Genomic DNA, 26,519 nt, shown 5'->3' with positions numbered 1-26,519 from the left:
TTCTCTATCGTTCATTGACGGACGCAGTTCCAAAGCAGTGCCATAAAATGAGGGGTGGGAACAGCAGAAACAAACAAGTCCCCAAGGCCAAACACAGCCAACCAGGCAACATAGGACTCATCAGAACAGCAAGATGAGGCCCACCTGAAACAAACAGTAAACACCCTCAAGGAAGGCCAAAAAGCCCTCCAAATAGCAGCCAGCTATGCAGATACCAGCACATCCACCATATAAAATTTGGTAAAGGTGTGAACAGATGACCACCATGCAACCTGAGGCACAGATGCCTGTATGGTGAAAAGCCCAGGAAGCACCAAGCGCCAGAGTAGAATGCGCTGAAACAGGGAAAGGTAGAGCCTGACCCTTATTGAATAAGCCTGCACCACCATCTGTCTGATCCATCTGGAAATAGTCGCAGATGACGCAGGCAGCCCATTTCTTGGGCAACCCATGGGTACAGAGAGCGAATCTGACTCATGAAAAGACTGAGTAGTGGCCAAGTACACCATGATTGCACGAACTATATCCAGTGTATGCAGTGCACGTTCCATAGGATGTTTGGGCTTAGGACACAAAGATGGTAATACAATGACCTTGTTCAAGTGAGCACTAGAAACCACCTTCGGAAGGAAGGACGGATCCGGACGAAGTAACACTTGTCTCCATGAACCAACATATAGGGAGAACAACAGGAGAACAATGTCGCCAGTGCCAACACCCTGCACGCAGAAGAGATAGCCACCAAGAAGGCCACCTTCTGTGACAAGGTAGGCATGGAAAACCCCCGAATACTGTATTTGCAAAAGGAGGTTTTTGAAGAATCGACCACATCAAATCAAGGTCCCCAGTTAGTGACGGAGGTCGCACCGGAAGTACCAAGTGTCGCACCCCCCTGGAAGAAGTTACGCACCAGGGAACGGGCGGCCAATGGCATTTGGAAGAAAATCGCCAAAGCCGAAACCTGACCCTTGATAGTACTCAAGGCCAACTTTTGATCAGCTCCCTGTTGAAGGAAAGCCAAGATCCAGGCCACGGAGTAAGAGCGAGGGGGAACCCAAAGAGACTCACACCACGCAATATACGACTTTCTCGTTCGATGATAAATCATCCTAGAAGTCGATTTCTTCGCTTTAAGCAGAGTAGGAATCACTGAAGCAGACAATTCCATGCCCTTCAGCACCTGGCTTTCAACAGCCAAGCCGGCAAAGCCAGCGACGGTAAAGCAGGGTGGACGATTGGCCCTGGAGACAATAGATCCTCCCTGAGAGGAAGTCTCCAAGGAACGTCTGCGACTGGCCTGACCAGGTCGGCGTACCAAGCTCTGCGAGGCCAGTCCGAAGCCACGAGAAAGACCAGACTCCCTTCCGCCTTGATCCTGCGAAGAAGTCTTAGCAGCAACCTGAGAGGAGGAAAGGAAGACAGCAGCTGATACTGAGCCCATGGTGCCACCAGTGCATCTGCCAGAGGGTCCAGGGAGCGGGCCACAAACCTCTGCACTATCCAGTTGATGTGACGCCAACAGATCCATGTCTGGAGTGCCCCAACAAAGGCAGAACTGCCAGAACACCCCTGGATGTAGGGACCATTCCCCTGCATCCAAGGCCTGTCGACTGAGGTAATCCGCCTGCCAATTTTCCACACCTGGAATGTGAACAGCGGAGAGAGCTTGAACAAAGTGCTCTGCCCAACGAAGAATGGCTGTCACTTCCAAGGCCGCAAGGACACCCTTGGTGCCCTGTGGTGAATGACAGAAGCCACGGTTGTGGCATAGTCCGATTGAATGCGCACTGGACAGCGGCAGGTGCCCGGTCCGGTGAACTAGGCAAAGCCGGATTGCTCTCAGCTCCAGGACATCGATCGGTAACCTGGATTCCTCCAGGGACCATACTCCCTGAGCAGAGAACCTGCCGAGGACTCCTCCCCACCCAGACAGGCTTGCATCCATGGAGACAATTGTCCAGTATAAGAGGAGGAAGCATTTCCTGCTTGGGCATCGGGGACCGAAGCCACCAGATCAGAGACTCCCTGGTCATCTGGCTCAGCTGGATCCGAATCTCGAGAGTTTAAATTTTAGTTCCATTTGAGAAGAATTTCCTTCTGGGGGATCCTCCAGAAGGATTGAGAGAAAGGGACCACCTCGAAAGATGACACCATCAGAACCACAGTCTGAAGTTTTAAGAGTTTCTTCGGCGGGAGAAACACCCCGGCTGCGGATGAGTCCAAAGTCAGGCCCAGATAGTCCAGTCTCATGGAAGGGACCAGGGACGACTTCTAAACACACCCAAACTCCTCCAGAGTTCTCATGGTGACTTCCAAATTCATCATCAGCACCGTAGGGGACTCCGTATGGAGAAGTAGATTGGCCAGGAACCCAGGACCGATACTACCTGCTGTTGCAACCGCGCCGGGACCAGGGCCAACACCTTTGTGAAGACCCGAGGAGCAGAGGCGATACCAAAAGGTAACAAACCAATAGTGATCCTCTCCCATGGCAAAAACAGAGAACCCGTTGGTGTCCTGCACATAACGGGATGTGAAGGTAGGCATCTTTGATGTCTATGGAGGCCAGGAATGCCCCTGATGTAGGGAAGACACCATCGAGCGAACCGATACCATCTTGAATTTTTGATTTGCACGGAACCATCCAGGGCCATTAGGTCCAGCCTTGTTGAACCAGATCCTGTACTGCCCCATAGAGCGCCAGCAAGCGATCCGGGGACAGCCGTACATAGGAAGGGAAAACCTTATTGGAGAAACGGATCGGACCTCCTGAACCCAGCTGTCTGGGATCAAGGCCAGCCGCAGGTCCGAGAACCAGCAAAGACGCCCCCCCCCACCCCATATACGGATGAGAACGCACCTTCAAGTCGAGCAGGCCTTCTCCGCAGGCCTGGAAAAAAACAGATCTCTTGTTTGCCAGACCATGATCGCTTAAAGCTACCCGAGGAAGTCTTGAAGGACTTTGCCCCATTGAGCCGAAAAGGAGAGACTCTGTCTGCAACGAGGGCCCTAACCCTTGTTAGCCTGTGGAAGAAAAGTACTCTTCCCACCGTGAGACTCTAATATAAAGTCATCTAGGGAAGCACCAAACAGGCGATCCCCCTGAAAAGGGAGACCCGTTAAGGCCTTCTTAGATGTTTGATCCGCAGACCAACACTTCAGCCAAGTATATGCCGGAAAACCACTGCCGAAACCGACAAGTGACCCAATAAAGGAGCCGTGCCTAGCGCGGCATCGCAAACAAATTTGTACCAGCTGGTCCAACAGCTCCCCCAAGGCAGGAGGGACTTGCTCTTTACAAAGTCACGGCGTTGGAACTTCTCCCATCAGTCAGAGTCTGCGTGGCAAGGGCAATCTTAAACACTGTTCTCAGTGCAGCCCCTGCCAGGGAGTATAGATCACGGGCCGCAGCCTCCGCCATCCTATCCCCCAGGTCCTTAAAGGACGGGGTTTCCTCCACTGGAATAATCGTAGCCTTATTCAGCATGGAGACTGGTGGATCCACCTTAGGTGGTACCGTCCACTTCTTTACCAGAGACTCCCCAAAAGGGTAACGTCTAACGTTGCACAAACAGGACAGAGGGGAACCCAGGAATGTGAGGGTCCGACCATCCCAGGGAGGGGCCCATGTCCACTCCAAGATCCGCCAGGGAAGAGGTGGGAACATTTACTCACCATACCAGGAACACAGACGGGCACCATCTCCTGACCGGACCCTTCGCCGCCGAAGTGGGGGGGGGGGCTGTCAGCCAAATAGGAACGCTGCGACACAGACCTAGACCCGGTCATGTGCAACCTTGTGAGACGTTTAACTAGTGGGGCCAGTCCCCGTCCAGTGGGACTATGTCGCGGCCGACCCAGCACGGAGCTAAGGTCTGCGCGCGCTCGCTGGCCAGCTGTGGTGACCACTGGATCTAAACATCCAGCCCTTCGCCCAGATCTGGCATAGTTGCTTGTAGAACTCACAGGAAAAAATCTGCAGACAAAAAGCTAACTAATAAAAACTATCTACATAACAAAACACTTTTATGCTAGGAGCAAAGATCCCAACAAGGAACTAGGTCCTTACTCCTGATTAGGCAGAATAAAACTGACATCCTATGCAGGAAGAGAGAGAGGGTGTACGCTCCGGGACTGCCCATAGGCGTAGCCAGAAACTTTTTTTCTGTCTAGTGTCCTACTCCTGTAGGGGGCAGTATAACCCTACTGATATAAATCAGGAACCGCATCTGTCAATGAACGATAGAGAAATAATACAGGCAGCTTTACATCAAACAATACATATTTTTTTATAATTAGTCCTACGGTGTATTCACCTTGCTATATTATCGCAAATTCCGTGACCCCCATATTTTGCAGATTCTATGGGTGCTCCTGCTTTTCGCACCATGATCTTAAGTGTGAGTTTTCTTCCCTTCATTTTCACAGACTCAAGCCTTTTCTGGATCTCTTCTGAAAGGTTCATCAGAAAGGCCTCAGCCTCGCTGACCTAAGGACAAAGGTTTTTTGTTAGCATCAGCTAAAATGGTGCAAGGATAATTCACCACATACGCAACTTTGCAATAATTTTTTTAAATATACCGTAATATATATTTTTTATAGCATTTCAAATATTGCATGATCAATGTATGCTAAACAAAAAGAAGTAGTAAGTAAATTGTTTCAATTTCTGTTTCACCCATTGAGGGACACAGAAAGCCTTGAATCTTTGGGCTATAATGCCACCTATAAAAAAAAAAAAAAAAACATAGGCCAGCCTACTTAGACTTATATTTAAACTGCACTTTTATTTCTTTCTTCGGTCAATGTCTACACTGCTGCCGGAGGATACGTCTCCATTTTAAAGCTATCCAAAGTTGTTCTGAGCCTGGCTTTTGGACAGTATCATGTCCAGTTGCAGGGCTAGGCTGGAAGTGACCTTCAGGCACTGGGTTCTGTGGTTTCCAGTCTCAGTTCTGTTAGCATTTTCATGATACAGAGCTGCTAGCATTGCCTCTATGCTTGCATCTTAATATGACACACCTGTGAGGTGAATGAATTATCTCGGCAAAGGAGAAGTGCTCACTCACACAGATTTAGACAGATTTGTGAACAATATTTGAGAGAAACAGGCCTTTTGCGTACATAGAAAAGTCAGATCTTTGAGTTCAGCTCATGAAAAAAGGGGGCAAAAACAAAAGTGTTGCATTTATAATTTTGTTCAGCGTGTGTGTGTATATATACAGAATCACAGTATAAATAAAATAATATGCAAAGTGGTTGGAGGGAAGCTTCAGAATGGCAGCTCCTCTTTAAGGTCTTGTCTCTTACCCTGAGCCTGCATGCTGCCTATCCTTTTTGTAGACGCGACATGTCTGATTGTAGACACACAGGGGAAGGAAGGAGGGATGGGGGCAGTTCCTGTTTTGGGTTCCCAAAATAAAATTTCTACAAAGTCAGGGAATGCTTGCAGCTCGTCCACTGATGGTGCGGACCACTTCATGCTGGAATCACATTGTTTTTTGCTGTTAGAGTCTCTTCAAAGTCTTGGGTCTCTTTGGGTCTGTCAAGTGTAACTGGATCTTCTTCCTTCTTGAATGAGGTTTCTATTATGGTCATGCAGGACTTTATGACTCAAATTACCAGTTATTTAAGACTCTAAATGCAAAAGCCATAGTTTTGCTCCCACTTCCTTCCCTGGAGATTCTGTATTTAATTTACCTGCAGTCTTAGTGGTTTCTGAGCAACTGACCACAGAGACTTTTGTCTGACTCAGTGTCACTCAAATCCTTGTTGGATGAACTCAATGGATTGTCACAGGCAGATGTGGCATGTTGATCTCAAGCAGATGAACCATGGGCAGAATGTCATGATCTACCAGTCTCCAGGAACAATTTGCCATCCTGCTTCTTCCTGGTTGTGGCTTTTGGGCCTGGTTTAACCAGCATGGCTGTTGAAGCCCAGGTTCTAAAGAACATGGGCAACAGAGTTTGATTCCTTTCTTGCTCAAGGCTGGATAGTTCTTAGAAGCTCAAGGGTAGATAGCCCTCTTCCTGCAAGGTCCATCATTGGATGTGAAAAGCATACTTTGCTCAGTGTTAGGTCTAGGGGATTTCACCCTAGGAGTTTCTCTATAATATGGATCCTCTCCTTCCTGCAATTTGGCCTGGACCAGCATTTGGCTCTCAGCACCATCAAAGGTCAGTTCTCTGTTCTTTTCAATCTGTTTCAGAAACTGTTGGTCTATAACTCCATGATTAGGACCTTTGTACAGGGGTCTCTCTTGTGGCTCCCCCTAGTTGGTCCCATGGGATACTGTGAGATCTGATTTTGGTCCTCTGCTTTAGAAGCTGCCATTTAGGTCTTACTCACCAGGTTGTTTTCCCTGTAGCTATCACCTCTGCAAGTTAAATGAACTGCCTTATCTTGCAAAGACGCCTTTTTGGTCCTGCGTAGGAACAAGGTGGTGCTGAGGCCCAGGACTTCCTGCCTTTCATCTTAACCAGGACATTGTCCTTCTAGCATTTGTCCAGCTTCAGTTCATGAAAAGAAAATTTCCCTGGGTGTGGTTTGGACTATCAGGTCTATCTCTCGGCCACTGCTTCCTTCAGTAAGATGGATTTCTTTTTTGTCATTCTGGATGAGCCCCAGATAGGAATCCCAGTTGCTCAGTCCACCATTTTTAGGTGTCTCAGACATCATCCATCTCGCTTATGGTCTCAAGGATCATGTTCCCCTTATTTCGGTTAATGCTCACTCCATTAGATCTGTGAGCACCTCTTAGGTTTTTTTTAGCATTAGGCAACGGTTTCCCATATCTGGGAAACTGTTGCCTAACCGCTACCATTTGATCTTCTATTTACGTGTTCTATAAAAAGGTGGATCTCTTTCTGTCTCTGTTGCCAACTTAGGACAAAAGGGGCATTGGGTCTTTTAACGATTGTTTGCTGTGTTGCCCAACCCTCAGTACAACTGCTTTTGTATGTTCTGAAGGTTTAAGATTTCTTGTGTTTTAAAATGGAGGAGAAAGAAAAAAAAAAATGTTTTTTCCCTGTAAAATCGTTTTTTGGGAGGCCACTGCTCTTCCTACTGCTTTGTCTAAAAACTGAGGCAAACTGGTAATAGGAAGGTTTGTACTCTGGGCTGGCCTACAGTAGGTTTATTTGGCAGTGTCCAAACCTTCTGTAGGCAGCAGTATAGTCCAAAAGTTTGAGACTTCAATGTTCACCAAGAAAATGGGATTTTTGTGTTGAGTAGGACACTAGGCAGAAAAAAAGCTTGACTACACCTATGGGCAGTCCCAGGGAGTATACTCCCACTCCCAGTGTCAGAAGAAATCCAACTCCACAAAGGGGTGGGTGCGGTGTCCGTCACTTAACATCAGAGAAATGGATTTTACGGTGAGACAAAATCCCATTTTCTCTATATCATTCATTGACGGACACAGCTCCTGATCTTCTTAACCATTGGGACATCCCAAAGCAATGTTCAACATGCAGGAAGGGAACAGCAGAAAAAAATTCCCTAAGGCTAAACCATAGCCAACCAGGTAACATGGAGCTTAACCAAGAACAACTGGAGCTCACCTGAAAAAAACACTACCAGGTAAAGCAGCCTGCAAAACCTAGTGGCCAAAGGAAGAATCCGCAGATGCCATACACATCCACTTTATAAAACTTTGTAAAGGTGCGCACAGATGACCAGGTAGCCGCCTTGCAAACCTGCATCACTGACACCTGATGACGGAAGGCCCAGGAGGCACTAAGCGTCCAAGTAGAGTGCACCCTAACAGGGAAAGGAGGAACCTGACCCTTAATTGAATAGGCTTGAAATACTGTCTGTCTGATCCATCTGGAAATGGTTACAGCAGAAGAGGACCACCCCTTCCAAGGTCCGTCCATTAGAACAAATAGTAAGTCTGACTTCCTACAAGACTCCATAGCTGCCAGGTACACCCTAATTGCCCAAACCACATCCAAGGAATGCAAGGCAATTTCCTTAGGATGTTTTGGCCTGGGACACGGAAGGCAACACAATGTCTTTATTTAAATGAAAATCAGGGACAACCTTTGGACCCCACAGAGTCACCAGCACACCTGTAACGTCCGCCAGAGGGTCCAGAGACCATGCCACAAACCTCTGCTCCTTTCTGATGGGATGAGAGGCCAACAGGTCCACCCCTGGAGTACCCCACCGGAGGCACAACTGATGAAACACCTCCAGATGAAGTGACTATTTCCCCTGGTCCAACGCCTGTCGACTGAGGTAATTCGCCTGCCAATTTTCCACCCTTGGAATGTTTACAGCAGAGATGGCTGGAACGAAAGGTTCTGCCCACCTTAGATAGCCCGCTACTTCCTGAGCCGATAGGACACTTCCTTGTGCCCCCTTGGTGATTGACATAGGCCACAGCCGTGGCATTTTCCGATTGAAATCGCACCGGACACCCCTGAAGACGATCCGTCCAATGATCCAGACAAAGTCTGATCACTCGGAGCTCTAGTACATTGATCGGCAATCTGGACCCTCCAGTGTTCAGAACCCCTGAGCAGAATCTTTTCCGAGGATGCCTGCCCACCAGGACAGGCTGGCATCCATGGTGACCACCGTCCAGTACAGGGGGAGAAAGGAATTTGCCCTGGCAAAGTGCCGGAGAACAAAGCCAGATCACGTACCCTCTCGTACCCTGGCTCAGCCGGATCAGATTGTCTATAGACTGTGGTCTATAGACTGTGGATTCTTGTCCCATCCAACCAGAATCTCGCTTTGCAGAGATCTCATGTGAAACTGTGCAAAAGAAACGCCCACAAAGGCAAACACCATCAGGTCCAGCAGCCGCATGCAAGTCCGAAGGGATGACTGCTGGACAACAGAAGTTGGATTGTTTCCTGCAGTTTTTCCAGAGGAAGGAACACTCTGGTTAAGGCCGAGTCCAGAGTCAAACCCAGATAGTCCAGATCTGTGGACGGAACCAGAGAAGACTTCTGAAGGTTCAGAATCCAACAAACTCCCTCAGAGTTCGAAGAGTAATCTCCAAGTTGTCCACCAGAGCAGTCGGAGACTCTGCTGGCAGCAGATTGTCCAGGTACCCTAGTACCGCGATCCCCCACTGAAGCATCAATGCCAGCACCAGGTCCAACACTTTTGTGAAGACCAGAGGAGCTGAGGCGAGACCAAAGGGTAGCACCACAAACTGATAATGCTCCTCTCCCATGGCAAAGCGGAGGAAGCGTTAGCGACCGACACATATTAAAATGTGAAGGTAGGCATCCTTGATGTCGATAGAAGCAAGAAGATTCCCCTGATGCAGGGATGCCACTACTGTGCGAATGGACTCCATTCGGAACTTCTGCACCTGCATAAGGCGCCCTGGGGTCCAGAATTGGACGTACCTTGTCCTCCTTCCTGGGGACTGCAAACAGGTTTGAATAAAGCCTCTGAAAACATTCTGAAGTCGGAACCGGGACAACCGCCCCTTGGCTCAGCAGGTCTTGCACTCCCCCAAAGAGACCCAGTAAGCGGGTAAGTAAGACAGGTGCAAGTTGGAGGGAAAAAACCTTTCCAGGGGGGAAGAACAAACGCGATCTTGTAGCTGAACTGTATGACTTCGTGGACCCACTTGTCCTGTACCAGGGAGGTCCATGGGTCCAGAAACCAGCAAAGACGTCCCCCCCCACCCCACATACAGGTGAGAGTGCCCCTTCATGCTGAGGGAGGCTTATCTGCAGGTCTGGAGAAGCGCACTCTCGGCTTGCCAGACCAGATTCGTTTGGATCCTCCGACGGAGACCCTGAAGAGTTTTGATCTTGAGACCCGGAGGGACGAAAAAACTTATAAGCCGAGAAGGATGAACCACGTCTACAACAGGCTTCTTGCCCTTACTAGCCTGCGGAAGAAAGGTACTCTTCCCCCCTGTGAGACCCTTAATGGTGTCATCCATGGAAGCTCCAAACAGGCGATCCCCTAGGAAGGGGAGATCAGATAAGCCCTTCTTAGAAATATCTAGTCCGCAGACCAGCATTTAAGCCAAATAACATGCCTAAGGACCACTGCCGAGACAGACAGCCTCGCAATCAGAGGAGCCGCATCCAAAGAGGCATCACAGACAAACTGCAGCCCCTGGACCAACTGGTTGGCCAGTTCAGCAAAGGCAGGGGGAAGCTGCTCCCTCTTCAGGTCCCGGCATAAAAGCTTGGCCCGCTCGGTCAGAGTTTGCGACACCAGGGCAATAGTAAAAACCGGCCTAACTGCCGAAACAGCCACAGTTTACATATGGCGGGCCACAGCCTCCCCTTTTCTATCAGCTGGGTCCTTAAAGGCCGGGGACTCCTCAACCGGTTTCATGGTTGCTTTGTTTAACCTAGAAACTGGAGAGTCCACCACAGGTAGGACAGTCCACCTTTTAAGCAGGGAGTCCTCATAAGGATACTGCATAGCAAAACGCTTAGGGACCACAAGGGGGCGTTTTGGACAACCCCACTGTTTAGCGCCAATTTTGTCAAAGTAAGCGGGAAAGGGTACACCCTTGCCGCTCTGGAGGGCTTGTGGGTGCCAAAAGGAACCAATGCCTCCAATGCGGCATTAGCCGCTTCCACTGATAAAATCAGTGCATCCGTCAGCGCCTTTTCATGCGCGGCTACAGGAGCATAGTAATTATCCTCACTATCAGAGAAATCAGGGTGTGTGGACATAGATCCAACAGGGTGACTCGCGTTCGCAGCAGCCAAATCAGATTCAGGATCTGATGAGACAGATGAGGCAGGTGAAGGCGGGGGACGCTTTTTGATAGCCTGTTTCCCCAGGACCAAATCCACCTTGGACACCAAAGACTACAGGACCGCCGTCAGTGCAGTAAGGGATTGTTGGGACCCAGAACAGTGGTCTCCAAAATGCAGCCCGGGGGCCAGATGTTGCCCTTTGCTTGCCTTCATCAGACCCTTGGGCGATTATTCTTACCACTGATACAAGGCACTATTCCTTCTACACCAACAATGGGGCATAATTCCGGTCACTGAAACCAACAATGGGGCACTTTTCCTACCACTGACCCAAACAATGAGGCACTATTCTTCCTACTCGACACCAAAAATGGGACATTATTCCTCCCACTGACACCAACTGCAGGGCTCTATTCTTCCCACTGACACCAACTGCACGGCTCTATCCTTCCCACTGACACCAATGATGGGGCACTATTCCTTCCCCTGATACCAATAATGGGGCCCTATTCCTCAAAATGACACCAATGATGGGAACCTATTTCTCCCAAAGACACCAATAATGGGGCACTATTTCTTCCCCTAATACCAACAATGGGGCAATATTCCTCCCACTAATACCAATGTTGGGGCATTCTTTACACCTATTGACACCAGGGCATTTTCTACTCACACTGGCCAGAGTCCAGCCCCCTCAAAATCTGAAGAACAGTGAACTGGCCCTTTGTTCAGAAAGTTTGGAGACCCCTGCTGTAGAGAAACGCTTATTTTATCTAGATAGCTGCTCTGGGAAATGCAGTCACTCTAAAATGGTAGATTATGGAATCTTTAAAGTAGGAGTCAAAATTTTTAAATTTCCTACCTCATGGGGCAGTCTGCTGTGCCCTTAATGAACAGATAATTCAGCCTTTTTATGGAGAACACAAGCATCTTGCCTCAATACAATGATACAAACCAAACCAAATCAGGCACTGTGAAAACTGTTACTACAATAAAATACAGATTTATTTTTCTTTAGTCAGGCCTATCTCAATACTTGACAAAAAAAAGCTAATCTAAAGAATATTTTTCTCACCAGTAAGATGTGGCATTTGATTTCGCAGCATTATGTACCTGTTTGAAACGGATTCCATAGTTGATCTCAGCAGATACAGATTTTCTTTCCTTCTCTTTTCTAATAGGCCGATCATCAAATCCTCTGCAGAATCGGTACAACATCTGACCTGTTTTAGGCCCAAATTCTTTCTGAAGTTTGGACATTGTAAGATTTTGAAGATCACCACATGTCTTTATGTTTAATGATGCTAATTTGTAATCCATAGACCGGCCAACTCCTAGATAGAGGAAAAGTTCATTCATTAGAGTCTGGAAATTTAAAACACTATGGCACCGCCTATATTTCAAAAGCTGAATAAATGTCATTTGTTAGACCCAATGACCTGCAATAAAAATGGTTGTGAACTGCATTAAAGCTGTATTCCAGTGTAGGCACGCTATAAGTTATGTTCAATGAGCTGTATAACACCTCCTGGGCTTATGTGAAATATTTTCATCCGAAAAAGTTATGGCTCTGCCAAGGATACACTCTGGGCTGTGAGAGAAAAGAACCACACAGACCAGCTATGTCCACTCCTCCCCTCTGCTGCCCATTCACAGAGGCCTTTGTATTTTGTGAATGGGTTCACAAAATACCAAGGCTTCTGTGATTGGGAAGGAGTAGGGGAGGGGTGGACATAGTAGCTGCAGCAACTCTACTGTTAAAGATGCCGAGACCAGTAGAAACTACAGCGATAGCGGTCTTCTGGGAGCTTTAAAAACATGTCAGATGTAAATAATAAAGATAAGTCCAGGGGGTGTCAAGCAACTCATTGAAGTTAACCCATGATGTGTTTTTATTTTTTTTTTTTTACAAAGGAACTGCATTCCTGGAGTTTTGCTTCAAAGTAATAAGCAATCTTAAACAAGTTTCAATCACGAAAATATTGTCCAACATGAGAAATACACATACATACATACATACATACATACATACACACACATATACATATACATACACACATTATGGCAAAAATATGTGGACACCTTTCCACATTTTTAACCACTTAAGCCCCGGAAGATTTTACCCCCATTCCGACCAGGGGGTATTTTGCGATTCGGCACTGCGTGACTTTAACGGACAATTGCGCGGTCGTGCGACGCTGTACCTAAACGAATTTGGCGTCCTTTTTTTCCCACAAACAGAGCTTTCTTTTGGTGGTATTTGATCACCTGTGCGATTTTTTGATCACGCGCTATAAACAAAAAAAAGAGCGTCAATTTTGCAAAAATAACAATATTTTTCACATTTTTTTATATGAAATTCCCCCCAAAAAAATGTAAAAATCAAAATTTTTTAACATTTTCGGCCAATTTGTTTTATGCTACATATGTTTGGTAAAAAAAAATGGCAAAAAGCGTATTTTGATTGGTTTGCGCAAAAGTTATCGCGTTTACTAACAAAGGGAAAGATTTTTGTCATTTTTGTTGTTTTTTTTTTTAACGCGTAATGGCGGCGATCTGCGATTTTTTTTGCGGTACTGCGACATTGCGGCGGACAGATCGAACCCTTGACTGACATTTTTGACACTTTTGGGGTTACCAGTGACATTTCTACAGTAATCAGTGCTATATATATGCACTGTTACTGTAAAAATACACTGGTAGTGAAGGGGTTAACTTTATTTGGGAGGGAGGGGCTGTGTGTGTCCCTAGGGGCGTGCTTTCTACTGTGATTGGCTGTGGCTTCAGCTGTAAGGACACTGATCAATGGATCTACATAGTAGATCCATGTGATCAGTGTCTTTGCAGCGAGGAGAATGACAGGCAGCTTGTTTACACAAGCTGCCTGACATTCTCCCTCTCCCCCGCCGATCGCCGAGTGGCCGGCGGACATCGGGTCCGCTGGTCACACGCGCGGGGGGGGGGGGGGTCCGTGACCACGCGGGGGCGCGCGCTCGCTCCCTAGACCCTCACAAGCAAGCAACGTAGCCCTACATTAGTTTGCCTGTGAGGGGCTGACCGTCGACGTAGATAGTCGTGCGGCGGTCGGCAAGTGGTTAAGTTCATGGGTTTCTAATAAAGAGTACTGGTACTGCTACAGCATACAAGTACATTTAAGAACAATTATGTACTTCAATCCTTGTTGTATCAGTTGGGGGAATGCCCTGTTCTGTTTGAGCCTGACTGTTCCTCTGTGCACAAAGTCAGGTCAATTATGAGCCAGGTCATCTCATACAACTTCAGTAACTAACCCCCACAAATACTGATTGAGCATTAATACCCCTAGGAAAAATTAAAAATCGTTGATATAAAAAATGATTTAACTTCTCACTAAATGAAAAACCTGTACTGATGTTGGAATGTTGGATAGAGAAGAGATCGATGAGAACACCTGTCAGGTTAATATTGGGTTTGTGCCCCCATTAGGGAAATTCCCCTTTTATTTTTCCTGTTTACCAATATCAGTAAAATTAAAAGAATATTTCAAATTTTGGGTTGTCACTGGAATAGAGGGAAAATCTTCCAAAGGGGACCCTAGTTACAGTGACCCTGGTCACAATGGGTCAGGAAGTGAAAGGGAAATCCCCAAAACGGCTAAAGAAAAGGAGAAACAAAATTTGGCAGAGGTTTTACCCTCTTACGATCTTTAGTTCCGATTTAACAATATTCAAAGATGGCAATTAAAACCAGGGTGACATAGTGGAAGTATGTTATCTAGCATGCAACGGATTTTCAGTCTAGTAATTTCACAGAAGAAAATTAAAATCGTTAGCTGCCTCTAATGTCAACTCTCAAAAACAAACAGCTGCCAGCAAACCACCAGATGTTTGTTGTTGTTTCTTGTCCAATGAACACTGCAAAGAAATGTCTGTTAGGCCCCAGTCACACCTGTGGATTTTTGGTGCAGCTGAATGCGTGGAAAACGCCACATAAAATGCCCATTGAGACCTTAGTAGCTACCAAAATAGTTTACTCCATTAACCGCTTAAAGACCAAGCTTTTTCTGGCACTTTTTGTTTACAAATTGAAATCTGTATTTTTTGCTTGAAAAGGACTTCTAACCCACAAATATTATACATTTGTTTTTTAGCAGAGACCCTAGGAAATAAAATGACAATCGTTGCAATTTATGTAAAACGGTATTTGCACAGTGGTTTTTCAAAGACAATTTTTTTGGAAAAAATACACTTTAAGAAATAAAAAAACAAAACAAAAAAACACAATAGCACTAGAATTATTGATCTCGAGCTAACGTTCCCAGTAATACCTCAAGTGTGATTTGAATACTGTTTACATATGCGTGCAAACCTTACATATGCATTCCCTTCTGCGCAAAAGACCCTAAATCTCTTCTATATCTTTAAAAGCAAAAGATCAAAAAAAATTTTCTTTTTTTGATCCTTCGCTTTTTTTTTTTTCTTCCAGCCCGGACCAGAAGTGACGTCAAGGCCATACAGCTGATGAAAGAGAGCTAAATCTTTGATCGCCTATGGGAGCAGATGGCCACATCATCAGATCGTTTCTCGGGCGAACCGGCAGAAACGGTAAGCCCAAGAAACACCGGCGAGAGGTGGGGGGATGTGTGTCCCCCTCCTACCACTTCAGAAACTGTTCCAGCGGCTCATGAGCTGCTCATGAGCTGCTCGGACCCATTAATGAAAAAGCCAGCCGCCTGCAGAAAAAAAACAGTACTGGGGTATGGCTGATATCTTCAGTCATAATTCCGGTAAACCACTTGCAAACCGCAACGTATATGTACGTATTGCAGTTGGCAAGTGGTTAACATCTCACTTTAAAGAAGATAAAATTATAAACATTCACAGAAAAGACAAAATTATAAGTACCTGGTAAAGTAGTGACTAGCTGACCTCTAATAAAATCATCTACTTCTTCGGGTTTTAAATGATACTGTCCATCAGGTTTAGCTTTCCTAGTTGCCATCCTCGCCAGAAGAATGTTAGATCCTGGAAATAAAAATGTAATAATTACTTTGATATATGAATATATATGAAGTCACCAAATTTGAACAAAGCCTAGACTTACTGACGACTGAATGTGTATTGGTCAGACTTACAGAGTCTGACTTGATCATCATCAGGGGAAAATATAGGTAGAAAGGTTGGAAAACCGTGCCTGATTGCAATTACTTTCCCCATATAAGCAGTTGCCAGGACAATGAAAGCGCCTTCCCCTGCTCCACAGATTTCGGGACATCAGTGGATAATTTTTACACACTCTGAACCAATTACTACCAATTCTTAGATGCGATGGCTGCATTGGTTTTCTTTTTTTTTTCTATTTTTATCCAGCTAGCAATTCTGTTTTTTTAACAGCACAAACTCTCCACCATAATTTATCAGTTTACATGAATGAGACAAACCACTTAACACTGGCTGGGTTGATTACAATGAACAGCTTTTATTTATACATGCATGGCTTCAATTTGTCAGTGGTTCTAAATCTGCTAATACATGCAATACTCTCTCTCTCTCCCACTCCCACCCCCACCCCCCAACTGACAACGCTGGTGCTTGCTATTCCTCTTTTGCCTATTCCTCCAGAGTTGTGACTGACTAATACAGGAGGTGTGTTAATAGCCAGATCACAAGGTGAAAATGCCAAGTAAAATAAAACTGATGCAGCCACCACATCTAATGTTTGGTAAGCCTGCAAAAAGTCTATGACCAGCTTAGTTTACAAAAGCTAAAAACAAATCTCTAATTTCCCAGTCACATAAATTATAAGTATATTTATACAAACCCATTCCAACAGAAGCTGAGCACAAAGTTTTCTCTTTAATTTCAGCACGAATAGAACTAGCAACATCATCAGGGCTGAGTTTGGTCTCTGCAAGAATTTCTGTGATATCAACAAGAGCTTCATCACAGCTCACAGCTTCAATGTCATGTGTGTAACTGGTAAATCAAAACACAAAGGATTATGGTATGAATTGCAATGTTTATTGTGTAATGTAAATTATCATCATTTTATTCAATTACACATAGTCAACATATACAGCAACACTTTAAAGAGAAAATTAAACTACTCTTCAGTTCCTAACCTTGAAAAGCTTACAATCTAATGTCCCTAACACAATCACAAAAGCAATCACATAAAGACACTGCAATAAACTGTATTGGTATGAATGGGGATAAGACTTTATACAAAAGATTGCTAGCCAGTCTCATATTGGGCATGGAGAAACCACTGCAAGACTTCTATAAACAATGCTAGTTTTGGGATACAGCAGATTTAATCTTCACACTGTGATGGGATAAAGCCACAACTGCCATTGCTCTTGGAGGATGAGCAGAGATAAGATCCACTTCTAGAATCACACACCAGGTGAAAACAGTCTGTGTTTACTCAGAGTCAGTATATGGTGGGGTCAATAGATTACATCAGGCATGTCCAACCTGCGGCCCAGAACCACAGGCAATGCGGCCCACTGCCCCCTGACAATTAATTTTTTTTTGCTGGGGAGGAAGTAGAGTCAGGGGCACGACCACAGCGACTTCCAACTAACTGTAGGCAGAGGCTGTCTCGGAGAGGAGGCGGGGGGCGGGGGGGCGAGTACCACTGGTTTACAAACAGAGCGGCGATCTCCTGCTTACCCGGCGGCCTCGGTCATACCATGCCCCACCTTCTGGACTGGCTCCTACGATAGATAGCACATTGGTGACGTCTATTATAGAAGCCGGTCCAGGAGGCAGGACTGATCCCCGCTCTGTGTAATCCAGCGGCTCTCCTTTCTCTTCATTGCAGACTGCATTGTATGGGCACTCATTGGTGAGGCTGCATTGGATGGGCATGCACTGGTGAGGCTGCATTGGATGGGCACTGATCAGGCTGCATTGGATGGGCATGTGCATACACTTGTGAGGCTGCATTGGATGGGCACTGATCAGGCTGCATTGGATGGGCACACACTGGTGAAGCTGCATTGGATGGGCATGCACTAGTGAGGCTGCATTGGATAGACACGCACTAGTGAGGCTGCACTGGATGGGCACTGGTGAGGCTGCATTGGATGGGGGACGCACTGGTGAAGCTGCATTGGATGGGCACTGTTTAGGCTGCATTGGATGGGCACGCAGTAGGCTGCAAGTGCCGTGCGATCTCCTAGCTGCCACGGGAGACTTAAGATGTCTGCAGTCAGTGACAGAGCCGCAGCTTTTTGTATGATATGAAATGCACTCCGCCTGTGACAGGAGCCATACAGGAAGCAGTGGCTCTGCTCTCTACTGCAGCCACTGCTTCCTCCAGCAGTACCCGCATTACCCACCAGCAGTAACCGCACCACCAGTCTGCAAAATACCGGTAAGTAGGTATGTTCATTAGTGTGTGTAAATTGTTGCAATATGTTTTTTAATAACTAGTTGTGTTTTGTCATAATATGTCATGCCCTTCTTCATACATGTATGAGTAAGGACATGACATTTTCTGGCTGCCTAAGTCATATGTGCTAGGAGTGCAACTATCCCCAGCACATAACTGTAAATATCTCAGCATGTGCAGTGTTTCTGACCCCTTCCACCATGACCACTTCAAATCACCGAAGGGGTGATGGTGGTTAGAGTGTTCCTTTAATATCCCTCAGAAGAAGTAATCCTCTGTATACTGATTCCAGTATTCCTGATATGGCGCAGGAAGGGCGCGGCAGCGTTTTATTACTTATATACCTTAACTATAGTATATATTTTATATGCGGCCCGAGAAAATTTCTCTACACTCAATGTGGCCCAGAGAAGCCAAAAGGTTGGACACCCATGGATTACATTCTACAGCTCCTTACAGGGGTATTAAAGCTTATTTTTCTTAGGTAAATAAAAAAAAAAAAGGTTTATATTTACCTGCTCTGTGCGACGATATTGCAGAGCTACCCCTTTCCTCTTCTTCCTGTGGGTGTCTCCATAGCAGGCCCTGTGCTATGGGAGCACCCTTGCGGGCATGCCCCTGAGCTGGGCTGTATGTAACTATGGTTCCCACAACTGCCCGGGTCTCCTGTGAAACCAGGAAGTGAAGGGAGAAGACCCGCAGCAGGGCACAGTGCTGGATCGATCAAAGAAGACAGGTAATTGTTGAGAGGCACGGAGGTGTGGGAAACATTATAGGTTTTTAATTGACAGCTAGCAGCTGATACTGTGAGAGAATGACAGCTGGCAGGCCTGGCTGTCTTTGACCATGCTAGTCCCCATAATGGGACCACATCAGCGTTGTTCCCAATCATGTAATAACCATATTAGGCATGACATGGTAATAACTTGCCTTTGCTAATAAACAGCTGCTACTGACAGTCACAGCTGCTGGTGCATTCTTTTCTTCTGTGAACTCACAGTGCAAAGAAAAAAAAATACTTCTTTAAAATAAAACTAAAGGCAACAAAAACCTTTTTTTTCCATTACTTTATTTCATATCGGATAGAGTAAAGGAGGGTTAGAACTATCCGTTTCTTTTTTGCCACTGACATCTGTGTCCCCTAGGGGAGATTTCCCTTAATTTCCTGCCCCCTAGCCAAAACCTGAAATGAGAGGAAATCCCTCCAAAGTGAGGGAATCTTGGGGTCACCAGAACTACTGTCTGTATTGGAAGATTTCCACTTCATTCCTGTTCTAGTGACAACACAAAATTTGAGATTATCTTTTACTTTCACGTTTGAGAACGGTACACAGGACAAAGAGTGAGGGTAAATCACCCTAATGGGGGCTGAGACAGCAATAAAAACATACAAATAATTCTAATCCTTCCCCACTCTATCCAAAACTAAAAAAAAAAAAAAAAAAAAAAGGTTAACTTTAAAAAAGGAGAAAATATAATTTTTGTACTCTGGAAAATCTGTTTCTTGGATTAAACTGAGTGACACAGGTGTTAAAATACGGTTGGGTTATACTGGCTACTACAGTATTAGACACTGGCAAACAAAAACATTGTAGGCCAGTCCAGGAAAATCCCTCCTCTACCCGGCATACCTATGTGGAGGAGTTTTAGGGATAGATTTCAGGACCAATACCGATACGGATATTTTAGTCACAACGTATCGGTATCGGCCGATATGAGCCGATGTTTTGTACATTTAAAGTTTTGAAAAATAAAGACAATTTTTGACACAAATCTGAACATGTTAATTTTTGTTTAATGCTTAATGGCTGGCTGGCACCCTGTGGTGGGTGGGTGGCTAGCACCCCGTGGTGGGTGGCTGGCTGGTACAGGGCCTGTGGGCGGCTGGCTGGTACAGTGCCTGTGGCTGGCTGGTACAGGGCCTGTGGCTGGCTGGTACAGGGCCTGTGGGTGGCTGGTACAGGGCCTGTGGGTGGCTGGTACAGGGCCTGTGGGTGGCTGGTACAGGGCCTGTGGGTGGCTGGTACAGGGCCTGTGGGTGGCTGGCTGTTTGGCACCCTGTCTGTTGGTGGCTGTCTGGCACCCGGTCTGTGGGGGGCTGGCTGTCTGGCACCTTGTGGTGGGTGGGTGGCTGGCTGGCACCCTGTGGTGGGTGGGTGGCTGGCTCAGGGGCTGTGGGTGGCTGGCTGGTACAGGGCCTGTGGCTGGCTGGTACAAGGCCTGTGGGTGGCTGGCTGTCTGGCACCCTGTCCATGGTTGGCTGGCTGTCTGGCACCCTGTGGTGGGTGGGTGGATAGGTGGCTGGCTGGCACAGGGGCTGTGGGTGGATGGCTGGTACAGGGCCTGTGGGTGGCTGGTACCGTGCCTGTAGCTTGCTGGTACAGGGCCTGTGGGTGGCTGGCTGGCTGGTACAGGGCCTGTGGGTGGCTGGCTGGCTCGCTGGTACAGTGCCTGTGGCTGGCTGGTACAGGGTCTGTGGATAAGGGTGGCTGGCTGGCACCAGGGTGCTGTTGGTGGGTGTATGGCTGTAATACACTCCTAACACTTGAGACTAGTCCCGACTCCAGACGAGGCTGTCCAAGGCGAGGGAGGCAGCCTAGGAAGGCAGAATGACGTCACAAAAATATCGGCAATATCGGCCATTTCCTGGGCTGATACCGATATATATCGGGGAAAGTGCATATCGGCCTTGCCGATAATCGATCTATCCCTAGAGGGTTTAGTAGCAAGCAGTACCCAGAGCATGAATCAAACAGAGGGGTAAGATCTTTGCCCCTCAGTGAAATCAAAGGAAAGGATTGTAGTAGAATTTGCCAACAGAACTGGAGGGATTACATGAGAATCAACCCACACTAGAAAGGGTCACCACCAGAGGGAAGCGACTCCACCTGGAAAGGGACATCATACCTGAAGCAAACGAAAAGCTGATAAATGAGAATCCACTAGAAACAGGTGGAACAAAAATTCCCACGTAGAGAAGAAAGAACCACAGCCAGATGTGGTAGTGGGAAGGCCCTTAGCCTCAACACCCCTCACTTGCTAGGTTCAAGGGATAAGAACTGTAATATTGGAAAAACACTAACATCAATGCAGCTTGGACATGAGCACAATATGGCTTCTCCAAATTGCAAAGGCTCTATATTATTAAGACCAACATCAAAGGGGATTAAATGCACACATGAGGTTGAGCTCATCTTACTAGAAGGACTTATGAAGCTATCCACTGCCCCCACACCTGGCTAGCATGATTCTTGAAGGCCCCTCTCATCCGATCCGCTAAAAACAGATGAATGGGGATCCGTTCCCCATCCGTCCGGCAGATGAGATCAGGTGACATTTGGATGGAAACGGACAGGTAGTCAGTTTCCATCTGAACACCCATAAAGGACAGCAGGCTGTGTAAGAGCGGAAATGGACCTGTCATTGGCCTGCTCAGTGGGGATCAGCAGGGAGATCCCCTGCTGAGCGGGCTGATCCACTAGCAGACTGTCAGTGTGAAAGGGGCAGAAGAGGGATGGATTGGACGGGCAACCTGTGTGATCTCATCTCTGAAGCCTGGGACAGTAATGAACCTTTGTGAGCTTTGGTTCCAGATATCTTAAATGACTGATTACAGTCTGAGATGGGATCCCTTGAAACAAAAGGGATCACCTATCTTGGAAAACCAGAAAGCAGCCCAGAGAAAAAGATTCTCCAGTCAGACACCCTCCTAATAAAGGGAAGAATAATTCCCACAAGCCACCTGATGCAGGAAGTGAATGCTCACACCAAAGACTAGCTGGTCCACATAGATATGTTAGACTGCTTAAGCATTAGAGCTGCAATGGCTAGAAAGGGGGCTGAAGACGACCAAGAAGAAATGAAAGAAGGAAGAATCCTTTCCGAAAGAAGGGTTGCCAAACACCCAAAACTCCTGCAATGGAGGTGAGAAGAGTAACCCTATCTAATGGCTAGGGGACTATGTTGGAGTACCCTCACCTACTGGTGACAGTTTTAGTTTTTTTTAGTAAAAGCTTTAAAATATTTATTAACTTTTTAAATTTCAATTTTTTTCATTTGTTGTCAGCCTATAACAACATATATTAATTAGCCAAGTATTAAATTAAAACATTATACCAAAAAATAAAAAAAAAGCCTTACATATCCTTTAGCAATGTAAAACCTCTGCGGACAAAAGTGTATAAAGACTGCACTCAGTACAACTTAAAGAGGAGCTCCAAGCCCCTTTAGAAGGGGGGGGGGGGGGAATACTGTAGCTGCTGAATTTTGATAATAGGACACTTACCTGTCCAGGAATCCAGCGGTGTCATCACCCGAGCCAATTTTTCAATCGGGTGCTGCCATCGCCATCTTTACTAAGGTAAACCAGTAGTGAAGCCTTGTAGCTTCAGAGATGGTTCCCTACTGCGCGCACGCAAACTGCGCTGTGCTGTCTGAATGGGACGGCTGCTGGGGAAGGAGGAGGGGACAGAACTTCCGGCTGAGTTCGCCGCAGCAAACTCACCCTAAAGTGGGCTCAGGTACCTGTCAAAATCAGGTACCCGCTCCCCCACAAAAGGTGCCAAATGGGCAGCGAAGGAGGGGAGAAAGCAGAAAAGCAGAGCTTCCCCTTTTGAGTAGAGCTCCGCTTAAAATAATTTTTTTTCTATAAATCTAAAACAATTCATTACAACAAAGGCCTAAACATGAATAGAACAAACATCTTGAAAGGACAAAATAGGAAACAAAACAAATTTGCTCAGTGATGATCAAATCGGTTATAGGTGTCATTCCAAGGAACCTTTACCTTGCCAATGTTCTGTACAAGGTCATGGAAACTTCTTTGTATGCATCAAAATCATATGAAACAACTTGTAGATCAGGACAAAGCTGTTTAGCTTTTCCAAACATCATTCCATTTTTCACACCAGCCTGCCTGGAAAACAATGATAAAAGCTGACTGAACAGCTACACAAAACAAAACAATATCACTTACTTAAAAGTGTTCTACAGTCACAGTATAAACTTCCATTTTATAACATCAGCATTGTAATAGCAAAGATAGTTATTTTTGGCAATCCAATCAATAAAAGCTTACTTAACCTCCTTTAACCACTTAAGGACCAGAAGGTTTTACCCCCTTAATGACAAGGCCATTTTTTGCAATTTGGCACTGCGTGACTTTAACTGGTAATTGCGCAGTCATGTCCTTTTTTTCCCACAAATAGAGCTTTCTTTTGGTGGTATTTGATAACCTCTGCTGTTATTTTTTGCGTTATAAACGAAAAAAGACAAAGAAAAAAGAGAAAATAAAATTTTGAGAAAAAAATTACATTTTCTACTTTTTCTTATAAAAAATATTCAATAAACTAAATTTCTGTCATGTATTTAGACACAAATGTATTTAGCTACATGTCTTTGATTAAAAAAAAAAAATCTCAATAAGCGTATATTTATTGGTTTGCGCAAAAGTTGTAGCGTCTACAACCTATGGTGTATATACTGGAATTTACGCAGCTTTTACTTTGACTGCCTTTCTCATTTCTTGAAGTGCCAAAATGGCAGGGCAGTACAAAACACCCCCAAATTACCCCTTTTTGGAAAGTAGACACCCCGAGGAATTGCCTGAGAGGCATGTTGAACCCATTGAATATTTAATTTTTTTGTCACAGGTGTTTGAAAAATGAAAAAAAATTTTTTTTTTTTTTTTTACACTTTTACACAAAGTGGTCATTGAAATTATATATTGCTCACGCATGCCAACGGTATATGTGGAACTACACCCCAAAATACAATCTGCTGCTTCTCCTGAGTATGGGGATACCCCATGTGCAGTCTAGCTGCATACAGGATCCCAAAAACCAATCACCGCCTTCATGCTTTCTAAGGGCGAAAATTGTTGATGTCACTTCTCACTACCCATCACTGTTTCGGAGGCCATGAAATGCCAAGACAGCACAACCCCCCCCCCCCCCCCAATGACCCTTTTTTTCAGAAAGCAGACACCCTAAGCTACTTGCTGAGAGGCACGATCAGTATTTTGCTGATCTCGCTTTTTGTCAAAAGTTTTGAAAATCGAAAAAAGAAAAGAAAAACAAAAATACATTTTCCTTTTCTTTCTTCATTTTTCCAAAAAATGAGAGCTGCAAAAAACTCACCATGCCTCTTAGCAAATACCTTAGGGTGTCTATTTTCCGAAAAATGGTCATTTAGGGGGGGGGGGGGGTTTGCGCTATCTTGGCATTTCATAGCTTCCAAACTGTGGCAGGTAGTGAGGAGTGAAATCAACAATTTACGCCGTTTTTTTTTTTTTTGTATGCGGCTAGACTGCCAAAATGTCTCACACAAGTGGTATCCCTGAAAAAGCAGCAAATGTATTTTGGGGTGTAATTTCACATATACCCATGGCATTTTTGAGCAATTTATCATTTAAGTGACAAGTTAAATATGTAAAAAAAAAATTTTTTTTTGTAATTTTCCCAAAACTTGTGGCAAAATAGAAAGTTTTCCATGAACTCAACATGCCTCTCTGCAAATAGCTTGGGGTGTCCACTTTCCAAAATAGAGTCATTATGGGGGGTTGTGCTATCTTCACATTTCAGGGCCTCCGAAACTGATAGGTAGTGAGGAAGTAAAATATTTTATATTTTGCACAGGTTTCGGGAAAATAATCTTTTTTTTTTTTTACTTACACAAAGTTGTCATTAAATTATATATTGCCATGGGTGTATGTGGAACTACATCCCAAAATACATTCTGCTGCTTGAGTACAGGGATACCACGTGTGAGACTTTTTGGGAGCGTAGTCGTGTACAGGACCCTGAAAACCAATCCCCGCCTTCAGGCTTTCTAAGGGCGTAAATTGCGAATTTTACTTCCTCATGGGCGTAAATTGCTAATTCCATGGACTCAACATTCCAAAAATTCCAAAAAGGGGTCATCTGGGGGGTGTTTGAACTGTCCTGGCATTTTATGCCCAATATTAGAAGCTTATGCCACACATCACCCACTCTTCTAACCCCTTGAAGACCAAGCCTTTTCTGACACTTTTTGTTTACATGAAAAAATTACTTTGAACCCCCAACATTTTTTTTTTTTTAAAGCAAAGGCCCTACAGAATAAAATGGTGGGTGTTGCAATTTCTTTTGTCACATGGTATTTGCACAGAGATTTTCAAAATGCAATTTTTGGGAAGAAACTGTATTTTTGTACTTAACATAAAATCCTTTTCTCTGAAGTTCATTGACAGACACAGCTCCATAACTTCTTAGACCATTGGGTTATGCTCCTCCCATCAGCAATAGGACACTAGGCAAGAAAAAGCTTTACCACGCCTATGGGGCTGTCCCTGTAGGCATAACCCCACACACTCTGCTACAGCCCTTAGTTACGTTGCAAGCAGTGTTTAGAAGACAAAAAAACCCAATTTACTTAAAAATAGAAGGGCGGGTGCTGCGTCTGTCAATGAACTTCAAAGAAAAGGATTTTACGGTAAGTCAAAAACCCAGTTTTCTCTATCGCTCATTGACAGACGCAGCTTCTCTTTTAAACAGCAGCCTGCAAAACCTTGCGGCCAAAAGAGGCTTCCGAAGATGCCAACACATCTACCTTGTAGAATTTTGTGTACTTATGCACAGACGACCAAGTTGCCGCCTTGCAAACTTGCATCACTGACACCTGATGGCGAAAAGCCCAAGAGGCACCCAGAGCCCTAGTAGAATGCGCCTTCACAGGGAAAGGTGGAACCTGACCCTTCAGTGAATAAGACTGAATAACCGGATATGGTTGCAGCAGACGCAGCCAATCCTTTACGAGGTCCCTCGCTAAGGACAAAAAGAGAATCTGATTTTCTGAAAGACTCAGCGGCCACCAGGTAAACCCTGATTGCCCAAACCACATCCAAAGAATGCTTGGGACAAAGTGAAGGCAGCACAATGTCTTCATTCAAATGAAAATCAGAAACCACCTTAGGAAGAAAAGACTGATAAGGGCGGAGTACCACCTTATCTTTGTGAATCGCCAAATAAGGTGAGCGGCAGGACAACGCCGCCAATTCAGACACTCTGTGGACAGAAGCGATAGCCACCAAAAATGCAATCTTCGGAGACAATGAAAGCAGACAAAATCTCCCAAATTGAATAGAAAAAATAGTGCAGCGCTAATATTCAAACATGAACAAATAACACAAACAAAATGAGATAAAATTGAGAAAAAATTGAGAAAAAGATGAGTCCATGCAATGCCCGTGAAGTAAGGGTGAGGAAAGGGGTCCTGAATATAACAGTTGGTGCTCTTAGTGCACTGATATCCACCACCTTCTAAGTTGGCCTCTCACCTTAATAACACTTGGATTAAGCATGTAATTCCTCTCTCAGAATGACTCCTCGATAATACATCCTCTTAAAATAGCATAACAGGGAAGCCCCAATCAGAGAACGCTGTAAGCCTGTGACCACTTCCTGGATC

At 45.4% G+C, this 26,519-nt stretch overlaps 1 protein-coding gene across 1 annotated transcript in view; it reads right to left on the bottom strand.

Moving 5' to 3' along the window:
* Nucleotides 1-26,519, bottom strand: part of REV1 (REV1 DNA directed polymerase) — a 119,555-nt gene that overhangs the window by 35,539 nt on the left and 57,497 nt on the right. The window contains exons 10-14 of the mRNA XM_082247162.1: nt 22,861-22,989; nt 16,497-16,651; nt 15,581-15,700; nt 11,811-12,031; nt 4,317-4,489 (exon numbers count right to left, since the gene is read on the bottom strand). Of these exons, the coding sequence (XP_082103288.1) occupies nt 4,317-4,489; nt 11,811-12,031; nt 15,581-15,700; nt 16,497-16,651; nt 22,861-22,989 (798 nt within the window). The remainder of the gene's footprint in view (nt 1-4,316; nt 4,490-11,810; nt 12,032-15,580; nt 15,701-16,496; nt 16,652-22,860; nt 22,990-26,519) is intronic.

This window comes from Pelophylax lessonae, assembly GCF_965119305.1.
Source record: "Pelophylax lessonae genome assembly, chromosome: 2".
Classification (NCBI taxonomy): domain Eukaryota; kingdom Metazoa; phylum Chordata; class Amphibia; order Anura; family Ranidae; genus Pelophylax; species Pelophylax lessonae.
The sequence above is the reverse complement of the archived record's forward strand: the minus strand, read 5'-3'. Positions and strand labels throughout refer to the sequence as shown.